Source organism: Hemiscyllium ocellatum, chromosome 1, assembly GCF_020745735.1.
Source record: "Hemiscyllium ocellatum isolate sHemOce1 chromosome 1, sHemOce1.pat.X.cur, whole genome shotgun sequence".
NCBI lineage: Eukaryota > Metazoa > Chordata > Chondrichthyes > Orectolobiformes > Hemiscylliidae > Hemiscyllium > Hemiscyllium ocellatum.
This window is the reverse complement of record NC_083401.1, coordinates 87,211,091-87,238,748: the sequence shown is the minus strand read 5'-3', so window position 1 is coordinate 87,238,748 and position 27,658 is coordinate 87,211,091. Positions and strand designations below refer to the sequence as shown.

Below are 27,658 nucleotides of genomic sequence, written 5' to 3'. Positions count from 1 at the left end.
GATTACAATAACTTATGGTTCAATGCTTCATCAAAGATTTCTAAGACAAAAGTATGGCATTTCACCCCTTAGACGGACATTAGGACAAATGGCCAAAGCATAGGTCCACCTTGTAGGTTTAAAGGCACCTCCAAGAAAGAAACAAGGTTGAAAGGCAGAGAGATGTTAGAAGAGTATTCCAGAGCTCAGGGCCACACATTCGAAGGCACAGCAACCATTGTTACAGTAACTGAAACTGGGGAAGTATCACAGACCTGATTTAAAGGATTATGAATATCCAGACTAAACGAGATACAAACTTGGGAGTGACAGATCCACAAAGATAGGAGTCGATGTTGGTCAGTGAGCTGAGCGGCAATAGGGAAATGAGACTTACATAGAGTTTAGATAGAATTTTGGATGATGGAGTTTGTGTGTCACATATGAAGGGGACAAAGTGGAAGCAGAGTGTGCAAGAGATGTTAGAAGTGAGGTGGAAACGCAAGGTCATAACAAAAAACATAATTGAGGGTTTTGTCATTTGAACTGAGACAAGGATGAAGTTAGGTGATGTTGGCAAAAATGGACAGCCAGAGTTAGGAACTACTGCATTATAAAATAAATATTAGTAACTATTAAAATGGAAAATTTGAACTTAAATAGTATTAATCAATAGATTTATCCATCAGCTTTAATGGTCAGATACAACACACTGATCTTGTACATAATGTATTTTGGTAACAAACTTGTTTGACAAACTAGAATCCAAGCAGGTTATTTAGCAAAATGATAAACTCCAAACATTCACTAAAGTGTAGACTGTATGGTCAAAAGAGGACTGAAATATTTGTCTTTTGGTCCCGTCTACATCAAATTAACAATTAAAGACAATTTTAAAAACAGAAATCTTAATAAGCAATGCTTAGTTTCCCCAATATCAAATAAATTACTGATTAGTAAGAAAAGGATATCAATAGAATTTTCTGCTCAGCATAATCATTAAAGTGCTTCTTGCTAGGTTTGAAATTACTGAACTAATCAATTATACAAGAAATTTTCACATTTAGTCCATACATTTAAATTTCAAATATTTAGCTAAGCATGAAAATCTGTATAACAAAAGCCTACATGAAAACCTAAAATGTTTTGCACATTACAGAAATTCAGTGCCATCAGAAATTAATACACTCCGTAAGCAGCATATATGCAGCTTGAACTGCTTGTCCATATTCAGATCCAGCTGTTAAATTCCACAGTACAGCCTTGTACAGATGTCTACCATGGCATACATGGGTTTGGACAATCACGTAAATATGATTCAAATGTTCCTTCAGAGATTTCCATCAGGGTAGTATATGTAGTCAACTGTGAAATGCAAATATTATTAGAAAATCTCTCAAATTTCCTAGGTCGAGTCCAAATACTATCGATATACAATATAAATTCATGCTCATATAGCAAAAATAAAAAAGTCAAATCATAATTTCAAAGACTCGAGATTCAAGTAGTGCAAGCATATTTCACACGCAAGGAGAAATCTCTCAGGTAATCCCTGTTAATAAAATGTCAGATTTGCCATAGCCCTATCCATTTACTTAAAAGAAAAGAGTCCAGAGTTTTATTCAGAAGTTTGTTTTGGGCATTGATCAGTGTCAAGGATCTGGTCTTCGACCAGTTTGAATCTGTATTCTCTCTTCCTCACTGTTTAGATTTTTGATACCAGAATTCATTCAGGGCTTTCTTGAACATGTGCTAAGCCATGAAGTTTGTCCTACTGCATATAAATATATAAAATCACATTTACCCATACACACACACTTTAGTCAATTCAAAGATTGTGACTGGTGAAATACTTCTTGCTAAGTAAAACTGGAATTAACGAATACTAATAGGAGAATCTTGTTTCTTGATCAATCTGGAACACTGTTAAAACAGCAATAAATGAGGAGAAAGAAAATCTAAAAAGGACTAGAGATTAACAAAATGACTGGAATCTACCAATATTAAGCAGTATAATTCCCAAAATGGCTGAGCAACATTGTACCTTTGCACTAAAAAGAGAGAAGACAGACCATCTAAAATGGAACAATTCAATTTACACTCACCTTATTGAGAACAGGCTTTGTTGTCAAAACATCATAAATAGTTTCTACAGAAATATTCTGAAAGACAAAGAATAAGGCATGCATCTCATTATACTTTCAGTAAGCAAACTGCACTAACACAAAACTGCCCAATTTATAATCAACATTTACTACATCTTCAAAAAAAAGACAAAATTCTCTGTTGTCAGATGTCACTATCAAAATGATGGAATAAGTTTTCAAAAAATACTAGTGCTGCTCAGAAAGTTAGAAATTTATGTAACTTTGCAAACAACAAAATGTCAACTTTTAAATAATTTTACTGAATATTTTAATAAGATCAGCTTAATATGTTCCAAGCAGCCATATAAACAGTCAAGTTTCATCAGTGAAAATGAAAACCAAGCTGGATTATTTATATTTGCATTTAGATTTCTTAACCTGAGTTGACCTACACAGAAGCTAACAATTACATGTGAGTGTAGACTATTCGGCTCCATTAGCCTGCTTCATTAGTTGATGACATAGGGCTACGATCAAATTATGCACAAACTCCAAGTTCCTGCCCTTGTTGCACTAACAAACGAGTCAATCTGCCTGCCTGGATTTTAAAAAATAATTATCCTGTCTTCACCATGCTCTTGGGAAGAGAGCTCTAAAGAAACTCAAACCTCAGGAAGGAAAAAAATCCTCAGATCTATTTTAAAATGGGAGACTCCACATTTTTTAGAATGATCAATTAGTTCTATTCTCTACAACAAGGGGAAGCATCTTCTTAGAATCCATCTTGTCGAGTGTCCTCAGAATCTTAAAATGTTCCAAGATCCCACCCCTCATTCTTCTAATACATAAAGCCAGTCTTTCTAACCTTTCCTCATGAGACTAGCCGTGAAGGGCTTATGCTCGAAACGTCGAATTCTCTATTCCTGAGATGCTGCCCAACCTGCTGTGCTTTGACCAGCAACACATTTGCAGCTCATGAGACTAGCACCTTATCCAAAGAAATCTGTAATGTGAATCTGCTCTGAACTGTTTTAATGCTATTGCGTCCTTCAAAGAACACAACTGTACAGAGTACCTCTGATGTGGTCTCTGATGTGACCTGTTCAACCTTAAAATATAGCTATTTTTAAATTCCACTCCCATTGCAATGAACTAAAACAGCCATATCTGCATATGATCTTTTTGGCAATGTACCAGAATTCCCAGACCTCTGTAAAACTGAGGTAGACAATTTCTCTTCATTTAAGTAATATGCTGTTCTCTAATCATCCTGTCAAGGTGAACAAATTCACATGTTCCACATCATACTGCATCTGATAATTTTTTGCTCACCCACTACAGATATTCCTTTGCATCTCAAGTCCTCTGTACAATTTACTATCCCAACTACCTTTGTGTCATCAGCAAATTTAACAATCACACATTCAGTCCAAGTCATTGTTGTGGGATATAGGTAAAGTAGTGTTACTTCTGCAATCATAATTACTTATGCAAGGTAAATGCACTCACACCAGTGTATAATTGTTTCAACTAAGAACGGAGTCAACAAGAATGAAAACTATGTGAAGGAAATATACAATTGTTTTTGTATTAGCTAAAATGTGCATACAAGAATGAAATGTGCCTGAAAACAATGGTAGATGTTACAGACAAATAGATAAGGTGCTGTGAGGATGTAGGTTAAGCCAGATATGCTTGCACAAACAGTAGCTATAAGCATCTGCTTCCCACTTCAGGAAAAACAAAAAAAAACAATTAAAAGGTCATAAGGATCAATATGGTTGGGGAATGGGAGGAAATGTCACAAGTGGGGGAAGTAGATAGTAGTGAAGGAGGATATACCTAACAATGGACCACAGCAGGTTGTGGTGAAACTGCCAAGTAAAACTTGTACTTTGTTATGCACAAGGCTGGATAAGGCAAGAGATAAACAACAGTAATGGACACTGGGTTTGGAGGAGTGAATCCTATATAAGATATATGTACTTGCTAAACTCTGCGTGCGTATTCCAGGCACCATGTTTGCAAGCGTATAATAAACATGTGGATTGCTTCGGATCTTGTCTCGGACTGAAATTATTGAAGTGAGTGAGCTTCGTTTCTCACATTGTCATAGTTTGCAAATAGTGGAAGTCCCAGTATTGATCTGTGTTGTTCTCTACCAGCAACCCATTTATGCCTAGTATTTCCTGTTAGCTAAGCAAGCTTATAACTATGCAAACATTTACCCTCTACTCAGTTCTTATGAGTAATATCATGTATGTTTCTGTTATCTTTATCAGATGCCTTTGTGGAAATGTAAATTTACCGCATCCACCAGTTCCACTTTATCCACATTTCACGTTAATTCCTTGAAGAACTTTAAAATGAGTAAGGTCTGCTCTCCTTTTCACAAAACCATGTTAGCTCTGCCATTGAGATTTTCTAAGTGCCCTGCTACAAACCCCTCAATAATAGATTAAACTTGTTTATTAAAATACATTTCTATAGAAAAATGTATTTGTTGTAATATCAAAAAATCTAAAAATGTAATTCAACACAGTACAAAGAAAAATACCAAACTGCACTCATGTATAAATCTATATATAGAAACCAAATATGCAAAATAATAATAACTAAAAATAACAACAACAACAACAACAACAACATGGCTCAGCGAGACAAAATACTGGCTCTCTGTGTCCAGGTAGTCCAAAAGGACTTGTAAGAAAATCCAAAGGGATATGCTCCATAATTATCTTATGCCAACCCAACAAACTGAGGATTTTCAGACACCCAATCTAACAGAATATTCTTTCTTGCGCAAAAAGTATGGATGCTGAAAAGTTTTTTTCTTATACGCATCTACAGGAAAGGCCAAGATGAGGAGAAATTGGGTCCATCTCCACCCTTGTCCTCAAGATCCTCTCTAATATACCTACTACAGCGCTCCAGTATGTTCAGAGCCTGCAGCAGAACCAGAGGCAATGAGTAAGAGTGTCCATACTCGCTTTGCACTTGGGACATGTTGATGATCCTGGTTTAAGTTTTGATAAATGATCTAGACTTACAAATATGTTGCTGGAAAAGCACAGCAGGTCAGGTAGCATCAAAGGAGAATGGCTTATGCCCGAAACGTCGATTCTCCTGTTCCTTTGATGCTGCCTGACCTGCGCTTTTCCAGCAACACATTTTTAAGCTCTGATCTCCAGCATCTGTAGTCCTCACTTACTCCCATAAATGATCTGGAGCCAAGTGAACCTTGTGGAGAATCTTCAATTGTAAAGCGTGGGTCCTACTGCAAATTGAGATCTTTCTCGCGTTCTCTCATATACCTTCCCATGTCTTTGAGGAGATCTTGACACCCAACTCTCCCCCATTCCCTGCAAAGCCGTTCGATCTCATCCAAAAGGGCTGCCCCCCCGCCACAGATGATAAAGAATGCTGATAGAAAGTATTATCTTAACACTGAGCACCCTCTTCTCTATGTTGGATCTGTAGGGATTAAAAGCGTAGCCCGTTTTTGAATGAAATCCCTAATTAGAAAAACAAATGAAAGAAAGAGTTCACTGCTTGATAGCTCATATTTCTGAGCCAACTGGTTAAATGACATAATTGTATCCCCCTCAAATAAGTCACCCATACAGGACACATCCCTAGCTGTCCAAAAGTTTAAACCCGGAGTCTAACATCTCAGGTTAAAAACCTGGCATACCCCTACTATAGGTGTAAAAAAAGATGCTTTGACAATGTTGCCTTCACTCTGCCGCATTGTCCTCCATGCTTTGACAGTATTGATAACTATTGGGTTGTGGCAATATTCCTCAACTGTCCTCGTCTTGTCCAGGAATAGCAAGCTAGTAAGGGGGCACCTTGCATGAGAAGTTTCAATATCTAGACATATTGAAAGAGGGTCCCCCACAAGCCCAGTCACTCACATAAGATAAAAGCGAGCCTAGTTGATGGTTTTTAATGTCTGGGAGATCCACCTCGCCCAGTCCATGAGGCAACTGCAATTTAGCTAACTTAATAACGGGCTGCTTACAATGCTAGATAAAAGAGCTGAACCAGCCAGTCTCCTCAACATTTGTCTAGTGAAACTCAAGGATAGCATTCGTGGGCGGCATGGCGACGCAGTGGTTAGCACTGCTGCCTCACAGCGCCAGAGACCCGGGTTCATTTCCCGCCTCAGGCGACTGACTGTGTGGAGTTTGCACGTTCTCCCCGTGTCTGCGTGAGTTTTCTCCAGGTGCTCCGGTTTCCTCCCACAGTCCAAAGATGTGCGGGTCAGGTGAGTTGGCCATGCTAAATTGCCCGTAGTGTTAGGTAAGGGGTATATGTAGGGGTATGGGTGGGTTGCGCTTCGGTGGGTCGGTGTAGACTTGTTGGGCCGAAGGGCCTGTTTTCACATTTAAGTAATCTAATCTAAACATAGGGTACAATAGACAGGGGGGGAAATGTTCATTTTAATGCTAACCAAGAAACTGGAAGCCCCTCACACCTTCATAAAGGACTGGTTTGATTTTGTCAAATAAGTGACCTAAATTATCTGTAAACAGCCGATCAAAAACTGGAGTAATGAATATACCCAAATAAAGAACCACCTCTCCCCACCCAACCATGACTCCAAAAAGGAATCAAGATTCGCTCTCAAAATCTAGTATTTTCATAAGACCACCCACAGGTATAGCTTCTGATTTTGCAAAACTGATTTTGTAACCAGAAACAAATTGATACATTGTATCAGATGAGGCAGCACAACTGGTGGGTTTAACAAAAAGATGAGGACATCATCCATTTACAAATCTTATGTGATTTTGACCCCACTTCTGGAGCTGATGTACTAGATTAGATTACTTACAGCGTGGAGACAGGCCCTTTGGCCCAACCAGTCCACACCGACCCTCCGAAGAGTAACCCACCCAAACCCATTTCCCTCTGACTAATGCACCTAACACTATGGGCAATATACCATGGCCAAGTCACCTGACCTGCATATCTTTGGACTGAGAGAGAAAACTGGAGCACCTGGAGGAAACCCATACAGACACGGAGAGAATGTGCAAACTCCACACAGAGTCACCCGAGGCTGGACTCGAACCTAGGATCCTGGTGCTGTGAGGCAGCAGTGCTAACCACTGAGCCACCATGCCGCCAAATCATCCCTACAAATGGCCTTCGCCAATGCCTTGATCACCAATGTACCTTTACCCCTACCTTCATCCACCTATTGCACTCTCAGCAACTTTCCCCCCAGCTCCACCCCCATCCCATCTATTTCTCCACCCGAGGTTCCCAGCCTCATTCCTGATGAAGGGCTTTTGCCCGAAATGCCAAATGTTCCTGCTCCTCAGGTGCTGCCTGACCTGCTGTGCTTTTCCAGCACTACTCCAGTACCCACATTCACAAACGTAAAAAGCAATAGTGAAAGGGGACAGTCCTGTCGGCTGCCCTGAGATATTAAAATTACTTCATCGCACACCATTCATGAGAAATGTGACGAGAGGGTCACTATAGAGAACCTTTAGCCATCTTATAAAGACTTCGCCCAAGCCAAACCCCTCTAAAGAGTTACAGCCACTCGACCTGGTCAATACCTTCTCTGCATCGAGAGAGATCACCAATCCTTGTTGACACGCTTCAATTACATTAAGCAACCTCCCAACATTATTGGCATATCTGCAGCCCTTTATAAAACCCGTCTGGTTCCCTTTAATAATAGAAGGCAACACAGTTTCCAGCCTTGACGCAAGAATCTTGGAAAGGATTTTAAAATCAAAATTTAAAAGTGAAATGGGGCCTATAAGCAGCACAGTCTTCCAGGACTTTTCCTTTTTTGAGAATGAGAGAGATATTGGCCTCTCTCAGAGATGGTGGGAGGTGATCATGACTGTCTGAGTCATTAAACATGTTGAGCATCAGACCTGACAATATGCTTATAAATTCCTTAAAAAGTTCACTGATGGGGAGTCCATCAGGACCAGGCACCTTTCCACTCAAACTGCTTCACAGCCTCCTGCTCTGATAAAGGGGCACTGAGAAAAGACTTGTTCAGGGGTTACACCCGGAAGCTCCAGAGAAGACTCCATCCCAGCCCACCTATCCTCACAACCTTTGGACTGGTATAATTCAGAGTAAAATCTCTGAAACGCCACATTGATCTTTTTAGAATCACAGGTTAGGTTTCCAAAACCTGTCCTGATTGACATAATGGATTGGGGGGCACTCTTTTTCCTGGAAAGTTACGCTAGGTACTTACCGGTTTGTCACCATGCTCAAACAGCCTTTGTTTTGCAAAAGCAAGCTCCTTCTTTGCTGTCTGCATGAGCATGGAGTTCAATGCAGACCGAAGCACTGTGATCCTCTGTAGCTTGGCCAATGAGGGCCTGTCAAAGTAGACCTTCTCAGCTGCCTTCAACCATGCTTCAAGCAGACATTGCTGCTCACCCTTTTGCCACTTCCAATTGGCAGAATAGGAAATAACTAACCCTCTGGGAAATTGCTGAAGCTTATGCCAAAGAATGGATGGACTACTAGCTGAACCTGAATTAAGTGTCTAGAAAAGCCTTGAACTCATTAGAGAAATACTCCACAAACTTAGTATCCTTAAGGATAAAGGGATCCATTCGCCAGTGCCTCGGGCCCACTACAGTGTCCCTAATCTTAACCAACAGGTACACTGGAGTGTGATCAGAGATGGTAATATTACCAAGTCCAGGGTCGCCACGGGGTTAGAGAGAAAAAAAAAACAATCCTAGTGCGGCACTGTGGAAAAAAAAAGTGAAATCCCTGTCTATAGGGTGGAGACATCTCCAGACGTCCACCAACCTTAACTCCACACACAGAACCACTATTTGCTTGGTGTGTAAAGAAGGTATGGGGGGGGGCCTTTGGGCAACCTGTCTACCGTGGGATCCATAAGACAATTAAAATCTCCCCCTATGATGAGATTCAAGACTAATCAATTTAGAGAACCCATCTACCAGAAATTTGCGGGGATGGGCCGGGGGACAGTCATAATTTACAATACCATATTCTTCCCAATTGATCAAAGCTTTAAGGAATACGATCCTCCCGTGTGTTTTTAACACTTTCTAGTAACTTAAATGGGAGATTCCTCCCTAACCAATGTGGCCACTCCCCTACTCCTAATATTAAAAAGATGAAAAGTAAACCCGATCAAAGCCATTCTGCTGTAGATTCAAATGCTCCCTATCATCCAAGTGTGTCTCCTGCAATCAAGTAATATCCATCTTTTCCTTTCTAAGGCTCAAGAGTACCTTTTTTCTCTTAATTGGCGAGTGACTCCCTTTGACATTCCAGGGACGGCCATTTAAAAGAATCATTAGCCATAACCTTCTGCAGTAACACTTATACTCCAGAGGGGGAGAACTCAAATTACAAAACTCTGAGCCTTAATAAAAGAAAATCCACAGAACCTAAAAACAACACAAACTAAAACCGCTACAGTTAACAAACCTACACAACTTTCAAAGATTATATATAACAAAAACCAAAAAAAATTATATATAAAGCACCAACAGCACTTGATAGGGGAGCTCCCCCACACCCCGCCCAAAGGGGACACCTACACACCCCAAACTGCCAACACAGCAATCAGGACATTTAAATACCTGAACTGCCTGTAAATAGGCGACTAGCCATCCCAACCATTTTCTCTCCTCCTAGCTAGAGCCACACCACAAACACAAGTGACACAAAAAAGGGAAATACAAAAAAGAATAACAATGTGAAAGAAGAAATTAAAGTGAATAGTAAGTACCCCATCTCCTGGTATAGATTAAAAGTTAAAGTAAATACCCCATCCATCCCAGAGCATAATTTAACCCAGATTATTGCCCACAAATAAGAGGAAAAGAAAATCCTAACAGGACTTCACTTTCTTAAAAAAAAATCCAAAAAGCGCTATTATCTATACACATTGAATTGTTCAGACTAAGTTAACTCGTCCACAAAGTCTCTTGCCTTCTCTGATGAGTCAAAGTAGTGTAAGGATCCATTAAAGGTAATCTGAAGCACCGCCAGGTATTTGAGAGAGTACTGGATCCCAATCTCTCTCAGTCTTTTCATAATGCCATCATAGGATTTCCTTTTCTCGATCACCGCTGCCGAGGAGTCCTGGAAAAACATGATCCTAGAACTCCCGTAAACTAAGACCTTCCTCTGGACTCTGGAAGCTTCCATGATTCTCTGCTTGTCTCTATAATTATGGAACCTCACCAGGATAGAGCGAGGGCGTTGCCCAGACCTGGCTTCCATACCATGATCAGGTGAGCCCTCTCAAGCTTCAGACTTCCCATTCCAGCCTCCAAAGTTAAGGAATTTCAGCAGCCAATCCTCAATAAATTCCACTGGTCGCTTACCTTTCTTCCCCTCCGGCAGACAACGATTTGAATATTTTTCCCTCCTGCCCCTGTTCTCGAGATCATTGACCTGGTCAAGCAAATTACGGACTTGGGTCTACAGGCTCTGGATCCTATCCTTGGAGGAATCAGTCTCAGCTTCTACCACTGTGACACTGCGTTCGACCTTTTCCTGAGGTTCCCAGCTGCAGCTTGTGCTTCTGCAGCACAATAGGGATTGGGGCCAGCTTCTCTTCAATTTGCTTACCCAGCGTCTCGTGAGATCTCACGAACTCCGATACCAGGGCCTGATACAAAATCCAGTCAGAGGATCCTGTAGACTGGGCCACGGCCCTGGTCTCGAGCGAGCCTGCTCCCTTCTTAGACATCCCTGGACAGTGAGAAGGCAGGTAAGTGACTTCCTCAAACTTTCTAGGACTCTAAATTTTTCAGAGTCCTAGAATATCACGATGACCTGAGTAGGCTGGGTTAGGACTTTGTCCTGCCTGCGATGTGGTACAGAGCTCTGCAATGCAATCTTCCTAGATAGATCATCTTGGATCCCCCAGATTAAACCTTTAACCTTTTGGTAGATATTAACTCCCTGCAGTTTCCTGCTTCGCATTTCTCTCCATTTTTGAATAGAAGAATTACATTTGTTACTTTGCAATTGGATAAGACATTTCTTGAATCTCAGGAATTTTCAAAAATTTAAAACTAGTACATAAACTATCTCAGGAACCACTTTCTATAAGTCACTGGGATGAAACCCATCAGGGCTCGTCAGTTTTCCTCAATACTTTTTTTCCCTGGTGGTGATCATTGTTTTAAGTTCCTCCCTCACCTCCACATATTGAATCTCACATATTTCTGGGATATTATTTGAATCAGGTAAAAACAAAATCTGTCCAGTTCACCTGCCGTTTCCATGTTTTCTAAGTTCCTCAGACTTGCTTTTGAGGATCAGTGCTTACTTACCCTTCTATTTATGTGTTGCTGGAAAAGCGCAGCAGGTTAGGCAGCATCAAAGAAACAGGAGAATCGACACTCTTCAGAAGGGCTTATGCTCAAAACGTCGATTTTCCTGTTCCTTTGATGCTGCCTGACCTGCTGCACTTTTCCAGCAACAGATTTTTAAGCTCTGATCTCCAGCATCTGCAGTCCTCACTTTCTCCTTCTACTATTTATACCTATTTTTATAATACTGGACAGGTTTTTCTCATACTCCAATTCCATCCTTATACTTTTAGTCATTCTTCGCTTTTCTAAAAGAATATTGTCCAATCTTCTGACCCTCTCCTGATCTTTGTGAATTGTACACATCTTCTATCTTTAAGTTCCTCAGTTTGCCATGGAGAGTGCACTCTTCTCCAGGTGCCTGTTTCACTGGAATATATGTCCCGAGTGTTCTGAAATAACTCCTTAAATGTTGGCCACTCCATTCATTTTTATGTTCTTCTCATAATGTAAATTTCCCAATTCACATTGGCAAGCTCACCCCTTCTTTAGAGCTTCACAATTGGTCTAATTAAGTTTAAAACAATACTCTTAAGATCTACTGTTCTCGCCCTTAAAATGAATGTGAAATGCAATCACATTCACATTCAATCACCAATACTTCAGGGTGCCTTCACTGAAAAGTCATTAATCCTGTCCCACTGTACATTACCCTATCTAGGATAGCCTTCTCCCACTGGCTGCACAACATGAGCCTGAAAACATAATGAACTCATCTTCCAAGCTACCTTTGCCAATCTGATTCAGTGAATTTATGTGCACATTAAAAATCGTCCATAATTACCACGATACCTTTCTCTCGTGACTCCATCATTTCTTCATGTATACCTGTCATTCATTGTAGTTACCAGCAGGGGGCCTGTAAATCATTCCAAGAGACTTACCTCTATCCAAACGGATTTATAACTAGCACTAATATTTTTAGTTAACAGAGCCTCTCCAACTTTTTCTCAGCTTTTGAAATGTCATACACCTTTCAATACTGAGATACCAGTTATTTTTAAAATCTTGCATCTATATCTCTATAATGGATAATGTAAGATACATATTGCTTTGTATTTGAATTGTCAATTCATTCATTTCGTTATAAATGCTATATACAGACACAGAGCCTTTAAATTTTCACAACATATAGCTGTGTCTGCTAGAACACTGTTAGGTTGTACACATTGTCCTGTTTTGAGAGAGAGAGCTTGACAGATGCAAAGTACATTTCCAGCCATGACCACAATGGTGTAAGCTAGCAAAGACAGACTTACAGCTTGCGTTGTTTGATTCATGCACTTCATGGCAGGAATTCGACGATTATCCAGAAACAGTGGGTCCTTCCAATGATCATAGTTTGTTTCTAGCACATACCAGATGCCATGCTCAATGTCAAGCCTAGGTTTGTACATAAAAAAATCAAAATCAAACTCTAACAAATCTCTCTGATCCAAATGTCCCACTGCATTTACAATGCAGAACATAGAAATCCTATTTCATTTGGATTTACTTACTCCCAGATATCCAGAGCAGCTGTCCTTGAACGGGTGATTACACAACCTTCACCAGACTGGTTTCCTCCAAGAATATAATAGGCCGGTGCTAGCATTTTTGTTTTGGCTAACTGATCCTTGGCTTGTGCGTAACTGCAAGATAGTCAAAAATGTTAGGGTGGGTAAATCCATTCCATCAAAATCAAGGAGAGTTTACAGATTCTAGCTTGAATAAAAATCTGGCATTTGGAAAAGCAAAAAAGAAAATTATCTCAGTTTGTTACTAACATTTGGACCGCAGAATGTCTTTGAGGAATTATTTCTGGGCTGAAAGATCTATATAATAGAAACTAGATGTTGAAATTCTGAAATAGTTCACTGAGGAGTACAGAATATCTAAATTAGGAAGAGAAATAGCTACCTTCAAAATACAATAGAATTTATGATAGACACATTACCTGGTCGCATTCTCCAATACAGATCGGGTGAGGAAACTCATCCATATACCATCCCTTTTACCTAATATCCATTCAATGATGCCTGCAAATCGAGTTAACATAGATTTAAAATGTTGGAATTTTGCAAATACCCCAAACTTACAGGAAAGAACCCCAAAATTTGGATCTAACCTACGAAACCTTGTGTTGACACTTATCAGGGGAAAAAAAAAGACAATTCATGACACTTCATCATTTATGTTAGCTGTGATTCTTAGATTCTAATGGGAACTTAGTCATGGCAGGGGACTCCGATAAGGACATCAGAAATGAATCCTTGAAGAGGTCAAACAGACCTGCCAACTTACAGATAGCTCTGGTTTGTGATTGGTCAAAGTCAAGAAGGCCCAACCAGGAAGGCACCAACTTTGTCGGCACTATACGGAGGTGAAGTTGAAGAAAGGGACCGAGTTCACAAACTTCTAAATATCCCAGCTACTGAATCCTTCAAGTGGCCCATTTCTCCCACATGTGGCAGAATCTGCCAATGTATTGGCTTTAGTAATTGCAGAATCAATTAGATTGGAGAGGAAGCAAGTCTGCTGTAATCAAGAGACTGCTTCACAGGTGGAGGATATTTAAATAAATTAAAATTTCTATAAACGTTTATATAATAGTGGCTTGTATAGAATGTTAGTCACCTTAGATACAAAGGAAAAGTGTTATAAAACTACATTTTGCTAAAATAATCCAAGTCTTAATGATAATCAGTGTTAATTACCAATATATCCTCCATCAATGCTGAAACGTTCATTCATTGTAAGTGTAAATGTCCCCTGTAAAGACAGTAGTTTGGATTACACATTAGAGGGTCCTCAAAGTGCACTGCCACATGATTATTTTTAAAACACTGAATCTATTGTGTATTGACAATTATTTTCCAATGGTCAGTTAGATACAAAGCATTAACTTGTAATCTTATTCAATTGTCAATGGTCCAACAGGGAGGAGATAGTCACCTCAGAGTACAAAAGAGTCAAACTGTTGGTGATTTAGTAGATGATATCGGTGTCAAGAATTATACTCAACGAGAAAAATTAAAATTGGCTGGGACTCCCTTCTCTAGAAGAGAGGCCTAAAAATGAATAAAGGGTTTCTTGACATGAACATGAAGAAAATGATTGTTTGTGGAAATGTTTAAGAATAAATGACCAATTTCTATGGTCTATTCTGGACAATCTATATAGATTGACACTAGTCTGTAGACTTCTCTTCTATTCTTCAGAATCATAAAACCATGGGCATCTTGGAATCAAGCCAGTAAGAGCCTTTCAAGTTTATTAAAACCTGTATAATAAACAAAAAGTGCAGGAAAGACTACCATTGCTGTATTGTAATTTACTTAAGTATTGGACTAGTCATATAGATATTGTTCTTGTGGCAGTGGTAATATCCCTACCTCTGAGCCAGAAGGCCTGGGTTCAAGTCCCACCTGCTCCAGAAATATGTCACAGCACCTCGGAATGGCTCTTAGCAAATATCTATAAAACCAGTGGCTACAAGAGCAGGTCAGAGGCTAGGAATCCTGGGGAAAGTAACTCACCTTCTGACCCTGCAAAGAATGTCCACCATCTTCAAGACAGAGGTCAGGAGTGTGAGATGAATGCAGCTCCAACAAAACTGAAGCAGCTTGACACCATCCAGGACAAAACAACCACTTGGTTGGCACATCCACATCACCATAGATATGCAGCGAGTACTATTCACAAGATGCACCACAGAAATTTACCAATGATCCTTAGGCAGTATGATCGCTACCATCTAGAAGGACAAGGGCAACAGATACTTGGATTTACCACCACTTCAAGTTCTCCTCCCAGCCACTCAGCTAAACTTTGAAACATCGGTGTTTCTTAAGTTTCACTGCATTGAAGTCCTGGAATTCCTTTCCTGATGGAATTGTGGATATGCCCACATCAAATGTAGTTCAAGAAAGCAGCTCAAAACCACCTTCTCAAGGGCAACTGTGGATGCAGAATATCAATACTGCATAAAGAAGCAAACAATATTTTTATCTCTCTCTCTATCAGAGCCAATCTCATTAATTACATGTTTAAAATGCTCTGCTAGATCACCTGAGTTTGCCTTTGCTTGAGCTGAACTACTGAAACCTTTGTCTATGTATTTGTTAGTGTCAGACTGGACAATCCTAATGCTTCCTCAACTGTTCTCCCACATTCTAAACACAATTTGTATTACTGCAAAACTCCATAGCTTGTATCTTAACTTGTATCAAGTTTTATTACCCCTGTACTTGTTGAACTGCAATGACTACCTGCCAAGCTAAGTTTTGCTTTTAAAATTCTCGTTTCCAGCCCCCACCTCCCCTTGTATCTTCTGACCTTGCCCTTCCAATGGTAAGGGTTTCAGGTTTTGAAGGTGCTGCTGAAGGAATCTTGGTGAATTGTTACAGTGCATCTCTGCTCTTTTGAGCACATTTGGACTAGATATGTACAGATTAGGGGAAGAGAGACTCTACGGGTAAAAGATGAGGTCTGCAGATGCTGGAGATCACAGCTGAAAGTGTGTTGCTGGTTAAAGCACAGCAGGTTAGGCAGCATCCAAGGAATAGGAAATTCGACGTTTCGGGCATAAGCCCTTCATCAGGAATGATATCAAGGAATGGTTGGAGATACTGGATACTACAAAAGCAATGGACCCTAACAATATTCTGGCTAGCCAAGCCAAGCTGTTTTACTCCACCTGCAACACTGGCACCAATTCATTTCAGAAGAGAGACTCTAGCAAAACCCAAACTCTGCACCAGCAATCAGGCTACTCCTTTCCAAGTGCTGCTTAATAGTCCTACTGATGACCGCTTCCAGTACTTTGCTGATGTTGGAGAGCAGACTGATGGGAATGGTAATTGGCTGGGTTGGATTTGTCCTGCTTTTTGCGGAAAGGACCGGAGTAATTTTCCATTTTACAGAATTGGTGCCAGTGTTGCAGGTGGAGTAACACAGCTTGGCTTGGCTAGCCAGAATATTGTTAGGGTCCATTGCTTTTGTAGTATCCAGTATCTCCAACCATTCCTTGATATCACGTGAGTGAAGCGAACTAGTTGAAGACTGACCTGCATGATGCGGGAGCTCTCAGGAGGATTCATCTAAATAAATGCTACTGAAGCTGAGAGCATCCTGCAAGGAGAAGGAGACCATCACCAACATCTGGGTTATATTCAGATTTCTACCTTAAGCCTACACTGAAACAATTGCTCTTCAAGAACTTGCAAGACATATAAAAGTGGCCAGGCACAGGAGCCTGGATATTGTTTCTGATGATGTCCCACATGAAGGAGCAGCTACTGGACTCAGACAGAGGCCACAGGGCATCACAAGTGAAGACAAAGGATTGTTTAAAGTAAAAATGTTAACAGAGTGCTGGGAAAGCTCAGCTGGTCTGGCAGTGGAGAATTATGGAATTGAACACAGACAGTAGCATTAAGAATTTTACACAACTTTACTTCGTTCAGATTGCTAGCTACCACAGAACTTTGCTTTGTTTTTGTACTTGTTTAAAGCATGGGTGCACACCAACAGTTTTGCAGAGCTGAGGCTTTGATTGGCTTCAATGTAGTCTTGTCAATCGTAACCGTAACCCCTATCCCCACACACCCATTGCCCATCCTTGCTCCCCTAAATAAAATTCAAACCAAGATTTTCTGAAGTTAAGCAGGGATAGCTGTAGCAGTACAGGAGATAGAACGAGAGTGTTCTCTTGGACACGTTCGCATTTAAATTTACCTGATGCTCCTGGCCACAGGATGTTTCCTCTCCCCACCAAAAAGAGCCTGCCTCAAGAATCTAGAACCTTTCAGTGTGCCAGTATCATCTGCTTGATGGCTATTTTTATTGTTTATCAGATTAACAGCTGTCAATATAGAAAATAAAGAGCATGAAAGCATGGGAAGGGTTAAAGCACGAAGACTACTGGTGATCTGTTACAAGGGGTCTGTGAAATGAAACACTAGTCAAAAGATCACTGTGGCAGGACGGGATAGGAATAGTGGAATGCTGCTACACCAATGAGCAGAGTAAAGTTGGGGCTGAAAGATCAGGCTGAGATAACAACAATCTGTAAAGTCAGCCTCGTCTGCTAAATATAATCATGGCAGGTTGGGACAAGTCGTGACAATAAATATTTAGGACAAGACATTAAATATTTAATTAATAGTTAGTAGAGTCAGCCTGCTTGAGACTTTTGACTGTAAAATATCTAATCATAGAATAATATTAAGTAGGGTCTGGGATGGAAGACCATTGTTGTAGAGGTGGCAGTAAAATATCTAATATACTAATGTTACGATTTAAAGTAGAATGTAGGAAAAACCATAGTGGCAGAAGTAGAGAGATAATGGAAACTAACATGATTGGTTTATTGTATAGCTGGAGTGAGGTAATTCTGATTAATACAGTTGGGCATGCTGATAAGCTAACAAAAACATGATTAATAAAATGGCATAAAGAGCCACAGACCCAGAGGTTTAGGGCATTCAAGAATTTGCTTTCTGAGTGTCACAGTTGTTTGTTTGCAAATAAAAAGACCTACTCCTTGAATAACTCTTCACATCTCCTGGCGATTCTCTACATTTTCTCCACGACATCCTCAGTATCAGCATTTGCCATTTTTAGTCCCTCATCTGTGTCTTGGCAGGGCCAGGAGAGCAGTGTCCTTGCCCATTCTATTGTTTTGTATTCCCAGATCAGCTATCTCTACACATGGTTTCTTTTCGAAAAACAGCAGTTTGCTAGCACGATCGGACGACCCTAAGGCCACAGGATGGCTGGTGAGTTTTAAATTATTAATTAGGAAGGGATTGTTTGGATTCTTCCATATACTGTCGTCGTCTCATCCTGCTAACAATGGAGGATTTATATCAAAACCAGTGCTGGTGAGGGAGGGATGAATTGATAAAAGGTAGGGGAAAAAAAACTCATCAGGAGGCACACACTCCCCAAAGTCAGGGGCTAAGGTTAGCCAATGGGCAGACATATTGCTGCACAGTGATGTCTTATGTCTCACAGACAAACACATGGACAGAAGATTCTTTTCCTTGGATGGGAGACTGAATATTATTGACAAATGCAGATCTACATCTTGATCTACAAAACAGGCATTGGAGCAACACGGTTTTTAAAGCTGATAGATTAGAAGGCAAAGACAGAAGCAGTTTTGGAATTTCCAATAACTCACAGGTCTCATGCCAGTCAGCATTCCAACATATCCGGCAAAATTAGTGGATTTAAATACAGTTTTGTTGTTTCTCTGGAAATTCAGGTTAACTGTTAGAGGTCGAAGGTATTCTGGAATTTTCCAGCTCTCATTTTTGACATCCCAACTGCAGGGAGAAGACAGAAGTACGATTAAAACAAATAATACCATTACCCCAAACACCAGCAGAGCATCGGCACCAAACAAAAACAACTCCCCATGCCACTAAAAAATGCCTTATATTATACCTTTTATTTTGAGTCAGTATTCATATATTGGATTTACCCAAAGTCTATAATGTATTAGCTGTACAAGAATAATATTCTTACAGAGTATATTCAGTCATAGGTAAGGGTAAGGAACCTCACATCATGTCTGGAGTCTTTAAAGTATTGGGAAACTGCTTTGTGAGTGCACATGGATTAGCCAGCACAATGAAACAGTTGCAAGTAGACTTTGAGGAAGCTGGTATTTAAATCTTTCAACTGCAACAGCAGACTTTTCTGAGGGTAGACCACCAGGTCAGATGCTACCTGATAACCATTATGCATAAAAAAAATTATTCATGGGATGTTGGCATCGCCAACCGACTAGCATTTGTTTCTGCCCCTAAATCCTCAAGAGGCTGGTGAGCTACTTTCTTGAACTGTTGCAGTCCTTGTGCTGTAAAAGAACCATAATACCATTAGGGAGGGTGTTCAGTATTTTGACCCAGCAACACAGAAGAAACTGAGATATATTTCCAAATCAGGACAGTCAGTGATTTGAAAAGGAACTTCTAGGTGGTAGGATTCCCATGTACCTCCTGCCCTTGTCCTTTTAGATGGTGGTGGTGGTCATGGGTTTGAAATGTGCTGTCTTAAGAGCCTTGGTGAATTTCTGCAACATATCTTGTAGATAGTACAAACGGCTGCTAAGTATCAGTGGGAGAGAGTAGATGTTTGTGGATGTGGTGTCAGTCAAATGGGCTGCTGTGTTCTCGATGGCATCGAGCTTCCTCATTGCTGTTGGAGCTGCAATCCTCCAGCAAGCGGAGAGTATTCCATCACATTACTGACTTGTGTCTAACAGATAATCGACAGGCTCTGCGGAATCAGGAGGTGGGTTATTCACTAAGATTCCTAGTATCCAATCTTCTCGTGGTCACAGTACTTGTATGACTGGCCTCATTCAATTTCTGGTCAATAGCAACCCCTAGGATATTGATATTAGGGGATTTGTATACACATACACTAATGCTGATTAGCGATAAACTAACTTCCCACTCTCGCTCAGAGATTTTGCACCTTCATTCTTCCTAACAAAGTGCATAATCTCACACTTTTCTACATGATATTTCATCTACTACTTCTTTGCCCACTCTCCTAGCCTCTCCAAGTCCTTCTGCAGGCTCCCTCCTTCCTCACCACAACCTGTTCCTTCACCTATTTTTGTCTCATCTGCAAACTTAGCAACAATGCCCTTAATTCCTTCATCCCCAAGATCGTCAATGCATAATGTGATTAATTCTGTTCCCAACACGCCCCCCTGCGGAACTCCACTCGTAAGCAGATGCTATCCTGGAAAAACAACCAATTGCCCTCATACTGCCTTCTTCCAGTCAGCAAATCCTCTATCCATGCCAGCAACATGCCCCTAATGCTATGGGCTTGTCTTATTTTGCAGCAGCCTATGCAGCACCTTGTCAAAGGTCTTCTGCAAATCCAAATGGATCACATCAACTGGCTTTCCTTTGTCTAACTCGACTGTTACCTTCTCAAAGAATTTGAGCAGACGTACCAATGATTTCCTCTTGATAAAACCATGCTCTGTCTGCCCTATTTTACTCAGCACTTCTAAGTACTCTAATCTAATCCTTAATAACGGGTTTACTAATTTTACTAACAAAGTCAGGCTAATCAGTCTTTATTTTCCTGTCTTCTGTCTCCCTTCCTTCTTGAACAGGGCTATTACAATTGCCATTTTCTGTTACCTTCCCTGACTCTAGTTATTCTTGAAAAATCCCCAACAATACCTCTAAATTCTTAGCTACCTTCTCAGATACCTGGAGTGTAGTCCATCTGGTCCAGGTGATTTATCCACTTTCATCCATTCAGCCTCCTCAGTACCTCCTCCTTCATGATGGCCACTGCACTCACCTTTGCCCCCGACTTTCAAAGGCCTGGTATGTTCCTAGTGTCTACCAACTGAAAACTGATGCAAAGATTAATCTTAAAGAGATAAAGGTTTTAGTCCCTAAATATAAAATCAACTTAGTTTCTTACCCAAGGAATAATCCAAAGTCCAGATTTCTAGCATGGTACAGTCTCCCTAAAAGTCAAAAGATAAATATGTTCAGTTCTTCTGCCACGTCAGCCTGAACAATGCAAGTAACATTAGAAACCATTGCTTCTTTCTGTCCCCCTTGAAAAAAATCCACTACGTGTAACAGGAACATGAAGGATATACAAATAAAGGAATTAAAGTAGTTAACAGATGTTGTAACTTGGGATGATCTGATGGATGGGCAATAGGCTGTCTAATAAGCCAAACTGTGACTAAATAAAAGTAGTGAAATATTGATACAATTCTTGCCATAAAGGCATGTCGAAGGATTCAGTTAATTTCTTTACCACTTCCCAATAAAATGTGACCCAACAGAAATAGATGAGAAATCTTCAGTTGACGATATACCTGCATTATCTTCAGCTACAAGGGATGTGCACACCGTGAAAACTTCATAGAAGATATTAAAGAGCATAACTTCTCCTGATAGAGGGGAAAAAAAATGTTAGGAATAAAAGGTTAAGAATAAAAGAAAATCTGTAAGCTTGACATTTCAGTTTAACCATCTTTCCAAGTTCTGCAAATTAGGCCTGCACATTTGTCAATGTAAAGTTGGACTAAATTTCCGCCTCTTTTTCTTCATTTTTAAAACAAATGATCAAGAAGGAGGAATGATACGAATGGTGAAAAATAAACACGCCCACTTTGAGCACCATGTGTCACCATCAAGTAGTCCCATATCATGATGGAAAGCAGTGGAACTTCACTACCTGTCTTCAAAACAGTCCCAACAATAGGTAAAAGCCTAACTCCAAACGTATTTCTGTACAGTACTGTTTTCAGTACCATATTTGCTCATGATGTAATCTATTGAAACGGGAGATTGAATCGGAGTACAAAGGTAGACTTTCTGCTGTCGGGACTGCTTCTACTACAAAATAAATTAATAATTGATTCCCAAATTCGTTTCAGACAATCACACCTAAACCCAAGGTTTCAAAAGCTCCAACATAAACAGGAGATACTTCAGTGATCTGATACACCCCAAAGGAAACATTATAACAAGATAATCATTCCTTTATGACACAATTATCCAGTTCAACACCTTCTGTAAAAGTTACTCATCTAAAAATGATCACAATGCAGGACTTGAGAGAGAGATTTCTTGTTAAGAGTTCATGAAGGTTTTAACTGTAAGCAACGTTAGTTACTGTCATTTGGCCAAAATATGGTAAAAGTATGTTAAAAACAGAAATGGTTAAACAGTAAATATTTACTTACAGGAGCTTGGTTACAGTTGAATGTACTTCAGAATATTTCATTGAATAGTTTATTAGTGATAAGATTTTCTTCAGTCAGAACATTAGGGTGCAGAGCCAGAGGATCACAACAATTATTATGAATTGTTTATATCCAATTTAGAAGTCTTTATAATATTCATGCTATTTCAAATTAATTTTTGTGAAACCAATACAGTTTGAAGCCAAGGCGGTTTCAGACAGAAAATTACAATTTAAGGCATGCATCATTATAATTAAGTCAGAAGTGCTGTTAATATCATGGAATGATTCACACTTCAAACTAGAACAGCCAACCACTACAGCAGTTTATAATGGTCATCTTCACTGACAAAGCCTCAAATGAGATTTGGTGACAAGAAATGGACTCTGTGCAAGTAGTTGACATCTATTGTATTGAAAGAAAGAGTTTGGATCTTAAATTGTGCAACAGCATGTCACTTAAGAGTATGTGAAATTCTTTTCCCAAGAAAACAGTAAAAGCTATGCTATTAAATTTACTCAAGGCTGAATTAGATTTTTAAAAAGGGAGTTGCAGGTTATGCTAAACAGACAGGTATATGGAGTTGAGAAAACCAGATTAGCCATGATTTTATTCTATGTTGAAGTAGGCTAAAAAGGTTTGGATGACCTGCTCCTGTTCCCAAGTCTGACATTTATGCACATATCTAAGTTATTGAAAACCTAATGAACTATCTAAACATTAAAAAGTGGCATCTCAAATGACAGACTTGGGCAAACATAGCAGGAAGTGTCACTTTGCAAGGTTAAAATTTCAGAACTTCCAAAGAATTTGACCTGAGAGATCTGGGACAGAGATATATTTCTGGAATGGGTGTTGCAGTGTGTAGTTACAACAATGAGAAGGCGAGCAAGTAATGAAGTAGGAACAAAGGATGACTATCTAAGGGACAGAAAAATGATACGAAGAGAAGGTAAAGGGCTCAGTGCAATTTATATTCCCAGATTTGAAGCTCTGCTTTCATCATGGGATGACTCAATGAGTCACTAAATTCATAAAGTACCAGTTAAGAAGGAAATAGAGATGGAATGAGGGGAAAGACATTGGTGAGTGCTTTCAAGATGCTATGATAGAGCCACGACATCAATTAAAACAAGTGTAGAGGAACTAATATTGAAAATGCCAAGAGAAACCTCTTAGTAATGGCCTGAAATTGTTTAACAAATCTCAATTCCTTATCATGTCTCACAAACTTGATTGAGGTTTTTGAGGAAGTAACAAAGAGGATTGATGAGGGCAGAATGGTAGATGTGATCTTTATAGGCTTCAGTAAGGCGTTCGACAAGGATCCCCATGGAAGACTGATTAGCAAGGTTAGATCTCATGGAATACAGGGAGAACTAGCCATTTGGATTCAGAACTGGCTCAAAGGTTGAAGACAGAGGGTGGTGGTGGAGGGTTGTTTTTCAGACTGGAGGCTTGTGACCAGTGGAGAGCCACAAGGATCAGTGCTGGGTCCTCTACTTCTTGTCATTTATATAAAATGATTTGGATGCGAGCATAAGAGGTACAGTTAGTAAGTTTGCAAATGACACCAAAATTGGAGGTGTAGTGGACAGCAAAGAGAGTTACCTCAGATTATAACAGGATCGTGCCCAGATGGGCAAATGGGCTGAGATGTGGCAGATGGAGTTTAAAATTCAGATAAATGCGAGGTGCTGCATTTTGGGAAAGCAAATCTTAGCAGGACTTATACACTTAATGGTAAGTTCCTAGGGAGTGTTACTGAACAAAGAGACCTTGGAATGCAGGTTCATAGCTCTTTCAAAGTGGAGTTGCAGGTAGATAGGATTGTGAAGGCGGCATTCGGTATGCTTTCTTTTATTGGTCAGAGTATTGAGTACAGGAGTTGGGAGGTCATGTTGCAGCTGCATAGGATATTGGTGGAATATTGCATGCAATTCTGGTCTCCTTCCTATTGGAAAGATGTTGTGAAACTTGAAAGGATTCAGAAAAGATTCACAAGGATGTTGCCAGGGTTGGAGGATCTGAGCTACAGGGAAAGGCTCAGCAAGCTGGGGCTGTTTTCCCTGGAGCGCGGAGGCTGAGGGGTGACCTTATAGAGGTTTACAAAATGATGAGGGGCATGGATAGGGTAAATAGGCTAAGTCTTTTCCCTGGGGTCGGGGAGTCCAGAAGTAGAGGGCATAGGTTTAGGGTGAGAGGGGAAAGATATGAAAGAGACCTTAGGGGCAACTTTTTCACACAGAGGGTGGTACGGGTATGGAATGAGCTGCCAGAGGAAGTGGTGGAGGCTGGTACAATTGCAACATTTAAGAGGCATTTGGATGGGTATATGAAAAGGAAGGGTTTGGGGGGGGGGATGTGGGCTGTGTGCTGGCAGGTGGGACTAGATTGGGTTAGGACATCTGGTCGGCATGGACGGGTTGGACCGAAGGGTCTGTTTCTATGCTGTACATCTCTATGACTCTAGGACTCTAAGTAAGAGACATAACAGCTGGCAGAAAAAAATACAGTGGATCAATAATGTGAAGGCTGCCCATGACTGAATAGCATAAAATGGCCACAATTCCCAACATGCTTTGCAGTAACAGAAACTGTAAAGATTAGATTAGGTTAGATTACTTACAGTGTGGAAACAGGCTCTTCGGCCCAACACGTCCACACTGACCCGTCGAAGCGCAACCCACCCATACCCCTACGTTTAACCCTTACCTAACACAACGGGCAATTTAGCATGGCCAATTCACCTGACCCGCACATCTTTGGATTGTGGGAGGAAACTGGAGCACCTGGAGGAAACCCACGCAGACACGGGGAGAATGTGCAAACTCCACACAGTTGATCGCCTGAGGCGGGAATTGAACCTGGGTCTCTGGCGCTGTGAGGCAGCAGTGCTAACTAGTGTGCCACCGTGCCGCCCATGGAAGTGTGGGAAAAGTGTGGGAAACACTTGCTTAGTAATGTCTCAGTACATGAAACAATGAGTGTGCAACATTCTTTGTTATCCAAAAGATAAGTACATTTCACACCAATTAATTATTTCTCAAGTTTTTTTCTAATATTTATAATACAAGTAGTTTTTAATTAAGATTTTTCAAGATCATATAGTTTCCAAATAAATTAGACTTAACACATACAAATCACTAAATAAAAACATTAGAAATAAAGGTTTAAAAACTAATAACGAGTAATGGAGAGGGGCATCCCTATTTCTTATCAAGGACTAAGAGAGTTGGAATGGTGAGAAATCTCAAGTGTCTGCCTTGTACGAGATGGCAGACACAGATGTCAGAGCTGAGAGATCAAAGGTTACAGCTGACCACAGAGAGTTCAATTTTTCACTTACCAAAGCCCAATCAGATTATAACAACAAGCAATTACTAATTTAGAGTCATGTACTAAAAACCCAATCACAGTTGGACAACTGTTATTAACCAATAATATACAGGAGGAGGGAGTATGTGCCGCCATGTTAAGGTAATAAGAAAAAGTATGAGAATTGTTTTTTCTTGAAATTAGAGCATCATTGGCTCAGATCAGAAGAAAAGTCAAAGATTAAGGGGGTAATTGAACTCTCACGTCGAGGACAGATTGGGGTAGTCATTAGCCTCTCTCTGCATTGTACTGATAGATGCGGGAAATAAGTTACAATGTCCCTGAATTCTGCTTATCTCCTGGAAGTTTATTACCTCCACAAAATTCAATCCTACAGATATAAATGAGGCAACATTAATTTGAGTCAGAAATATACAGCACGGACACAGACCCAAAATGTCCAACTCTACTATGCTGACCAGATATCCTAAATTAATCTAGTCCCATTTGCCAACATGTGGCCCATTTACCCATTCAGATGCCTTTTAAATGTTGTAATTGTACCAGCCTCCACCACTTCCTCTGGTAGCTTATTCCATACACACACTATCCTCTGCGTGAAAAAGTTGCCCTCTAGGTACCTTTCAAATCTTCCCCCTCTCACTTTAAACTTATGCCCTGTAGTTGTGGACTCCCTACACTCTGGGGGAAAGACCATGCCTATTTACACTAACAATGCTCCTCATTATTTTATAAACCTTTGAAGTCACCCTTCAGCCTTCAATGCTACAGGGAAAATAGCCTCAGTCTATTCAGCCTCTCCCTATAGTGTAAACCTTCCAATCCTGGCAACATCCTTGTAAATCTTTTCTGAACACTTTCAAGTTTGACAACATCCTTCCTACAAACAGGGAGACCAGAACTGCATGCCATCAGTATTGTAGATTTTTTTTTTTAAAAAGGACACACTTAAGGTTGCCAATTAACTGTTTCCCCTATTGTGAACACCCCCACGTAGGTTTCTACAGGTCAGCTGTGAATTTCGCTGTTTGATTATTTTTCTTAGATGAACTCCAATATCCTCATATACTTGAAACCAAACAGCAAAGGCAGCTGCTGTGCAAGTTTCTTTCTCCTTTTGAATCACTTCCCCTAGTTATCTCTACCTTTGTCTGACTTCCTCCTTTTTAAAAGTGCCATTGTTCTGATTTTATTTTCTATTCCCAGTTCCAAAATAATGCAACAGCTTATTAAAAAAAGTCACGACTGCTCCGAGAACTTGAGGAAAATCAGCTTCAACACTGAAATTACCTCAAAAAGGAGCAGCTCTTTTAGCCAGAATTGTTCCCGCCCTCCATCTTGGATTACCCAGAATCCATTGAAGTAACAATGTTCACAGTAATAGGTACTGCATCATGTGGTATAATCTATGTCCAATAGCATCTATTTTACAAGTATGTATCATACCTAAGGGCACTCCTGATACATCTGCAATTCCTTTTAGTTCTTCATTAAATGGTGAAGGAAGTGTGTCCACCAGTGGAGCCTGAAAGAAAAACTGCATTTAAAATTTTTTCATACATATTAAAATCTGAAAATGTAGAGGATCATTTTGGCAGATTTAATTTATGCATATGCCTTTCAAATTGAGAACTGAGGAATAATTTAAGTCAACTTAAAATTAGTTTAATGAAGAGGCATTGCAGGAATATAAATTAGTTATAGATACAATGGGAGGTAAACTAAACAGTACAAATCTAGCTGAGGTTCTTACCTCATCTCAGGTCTAGCTTAGAAAAGCAATGTGTTAAGATCTGACAAACAACAGACCATATGAAATTCAACACCTCAGAGTTGCTACAGGCACAATTAACAAATCTGAACAAATTACACCATAAATTTGCACACAAACTTATTTTATTTAATAGAAACAAATTCCCTATGTAACAGAATGATGAAGCAGTATTTTGAAAATTATAAAATTGCTTTGATAATATTCCTTAGTTTATTTAATAGTGGTAAACTTGGCAAAGTTAGTTGAAAATAGATTATCACAAAATAATTAAGAATTTAATTCAGTTTGGATCCATCACCCATGTCACATTTATTATTAAAAAAAACAATTTCATAGTGGGTTGAGGTGCAATTCTACTCAAAGCATAATTGGTGATCTTGGAGTCAAA

General features: G+C 39.9%; 1 protein-coding gene across 2 annotated transcripts in view; it reads right to left on the bottom strand.

Moving 5' to 3' along the window:
* Positions 1–652: 652 nt before the first annotated feature.
* The window catches only part of asah1b (N-acylsphingosine amidohydrolase (acid ceramidase) 1b), a 39,471-nt gene continuing 12,465 nt past the window's right edge, over positions 653–27,658 (bottom strand). The window contains exons 5-14 of one of the 2 annotated variants that reach the window (XM_060830495.1): positions 26,943–27,021; positions 21,285–21,359; positions 20,876–20,921; positions 18,594–18,738; positions 14,122–14,176; positions 13,362–13,443; positions 12,925–13,056; positions 12,685–12,808; positions 2,085–2,141; positions 653–1,344 (exon numbers count right to left, since the gene is read on the bottom strand). In XM_060830495.1, the coding sequence (XP_060686478.1) occupies positions 1,255–1,344; positions 2,085–2,141; positions 12,685–12,808; positions 12,925–13,056; positions 13,362–13,443; positions 14,122–14,176; positions 18,594–18,738; positions 20,876–20,921; positions 21,285–21,359; positions 26,943–27,021 (885 nt within the window). In that variant the 3' untranslated portion in view covers positions 653–1,254. The remainder of the gene's footprint in view (positions 1,345–2,084; positions 2,142–12,684; positions 12,809–12,924; positions 13,057–13,361; positions 13,444–14,121; positions 14,177–18,593; positions 18,739–20,875; positions 20,922–21,284; positions 21,360–26,942; positions 27,022–27,658) is intronic. The other variant, XM_060830504.1, reaches the window with a different exon arrangement.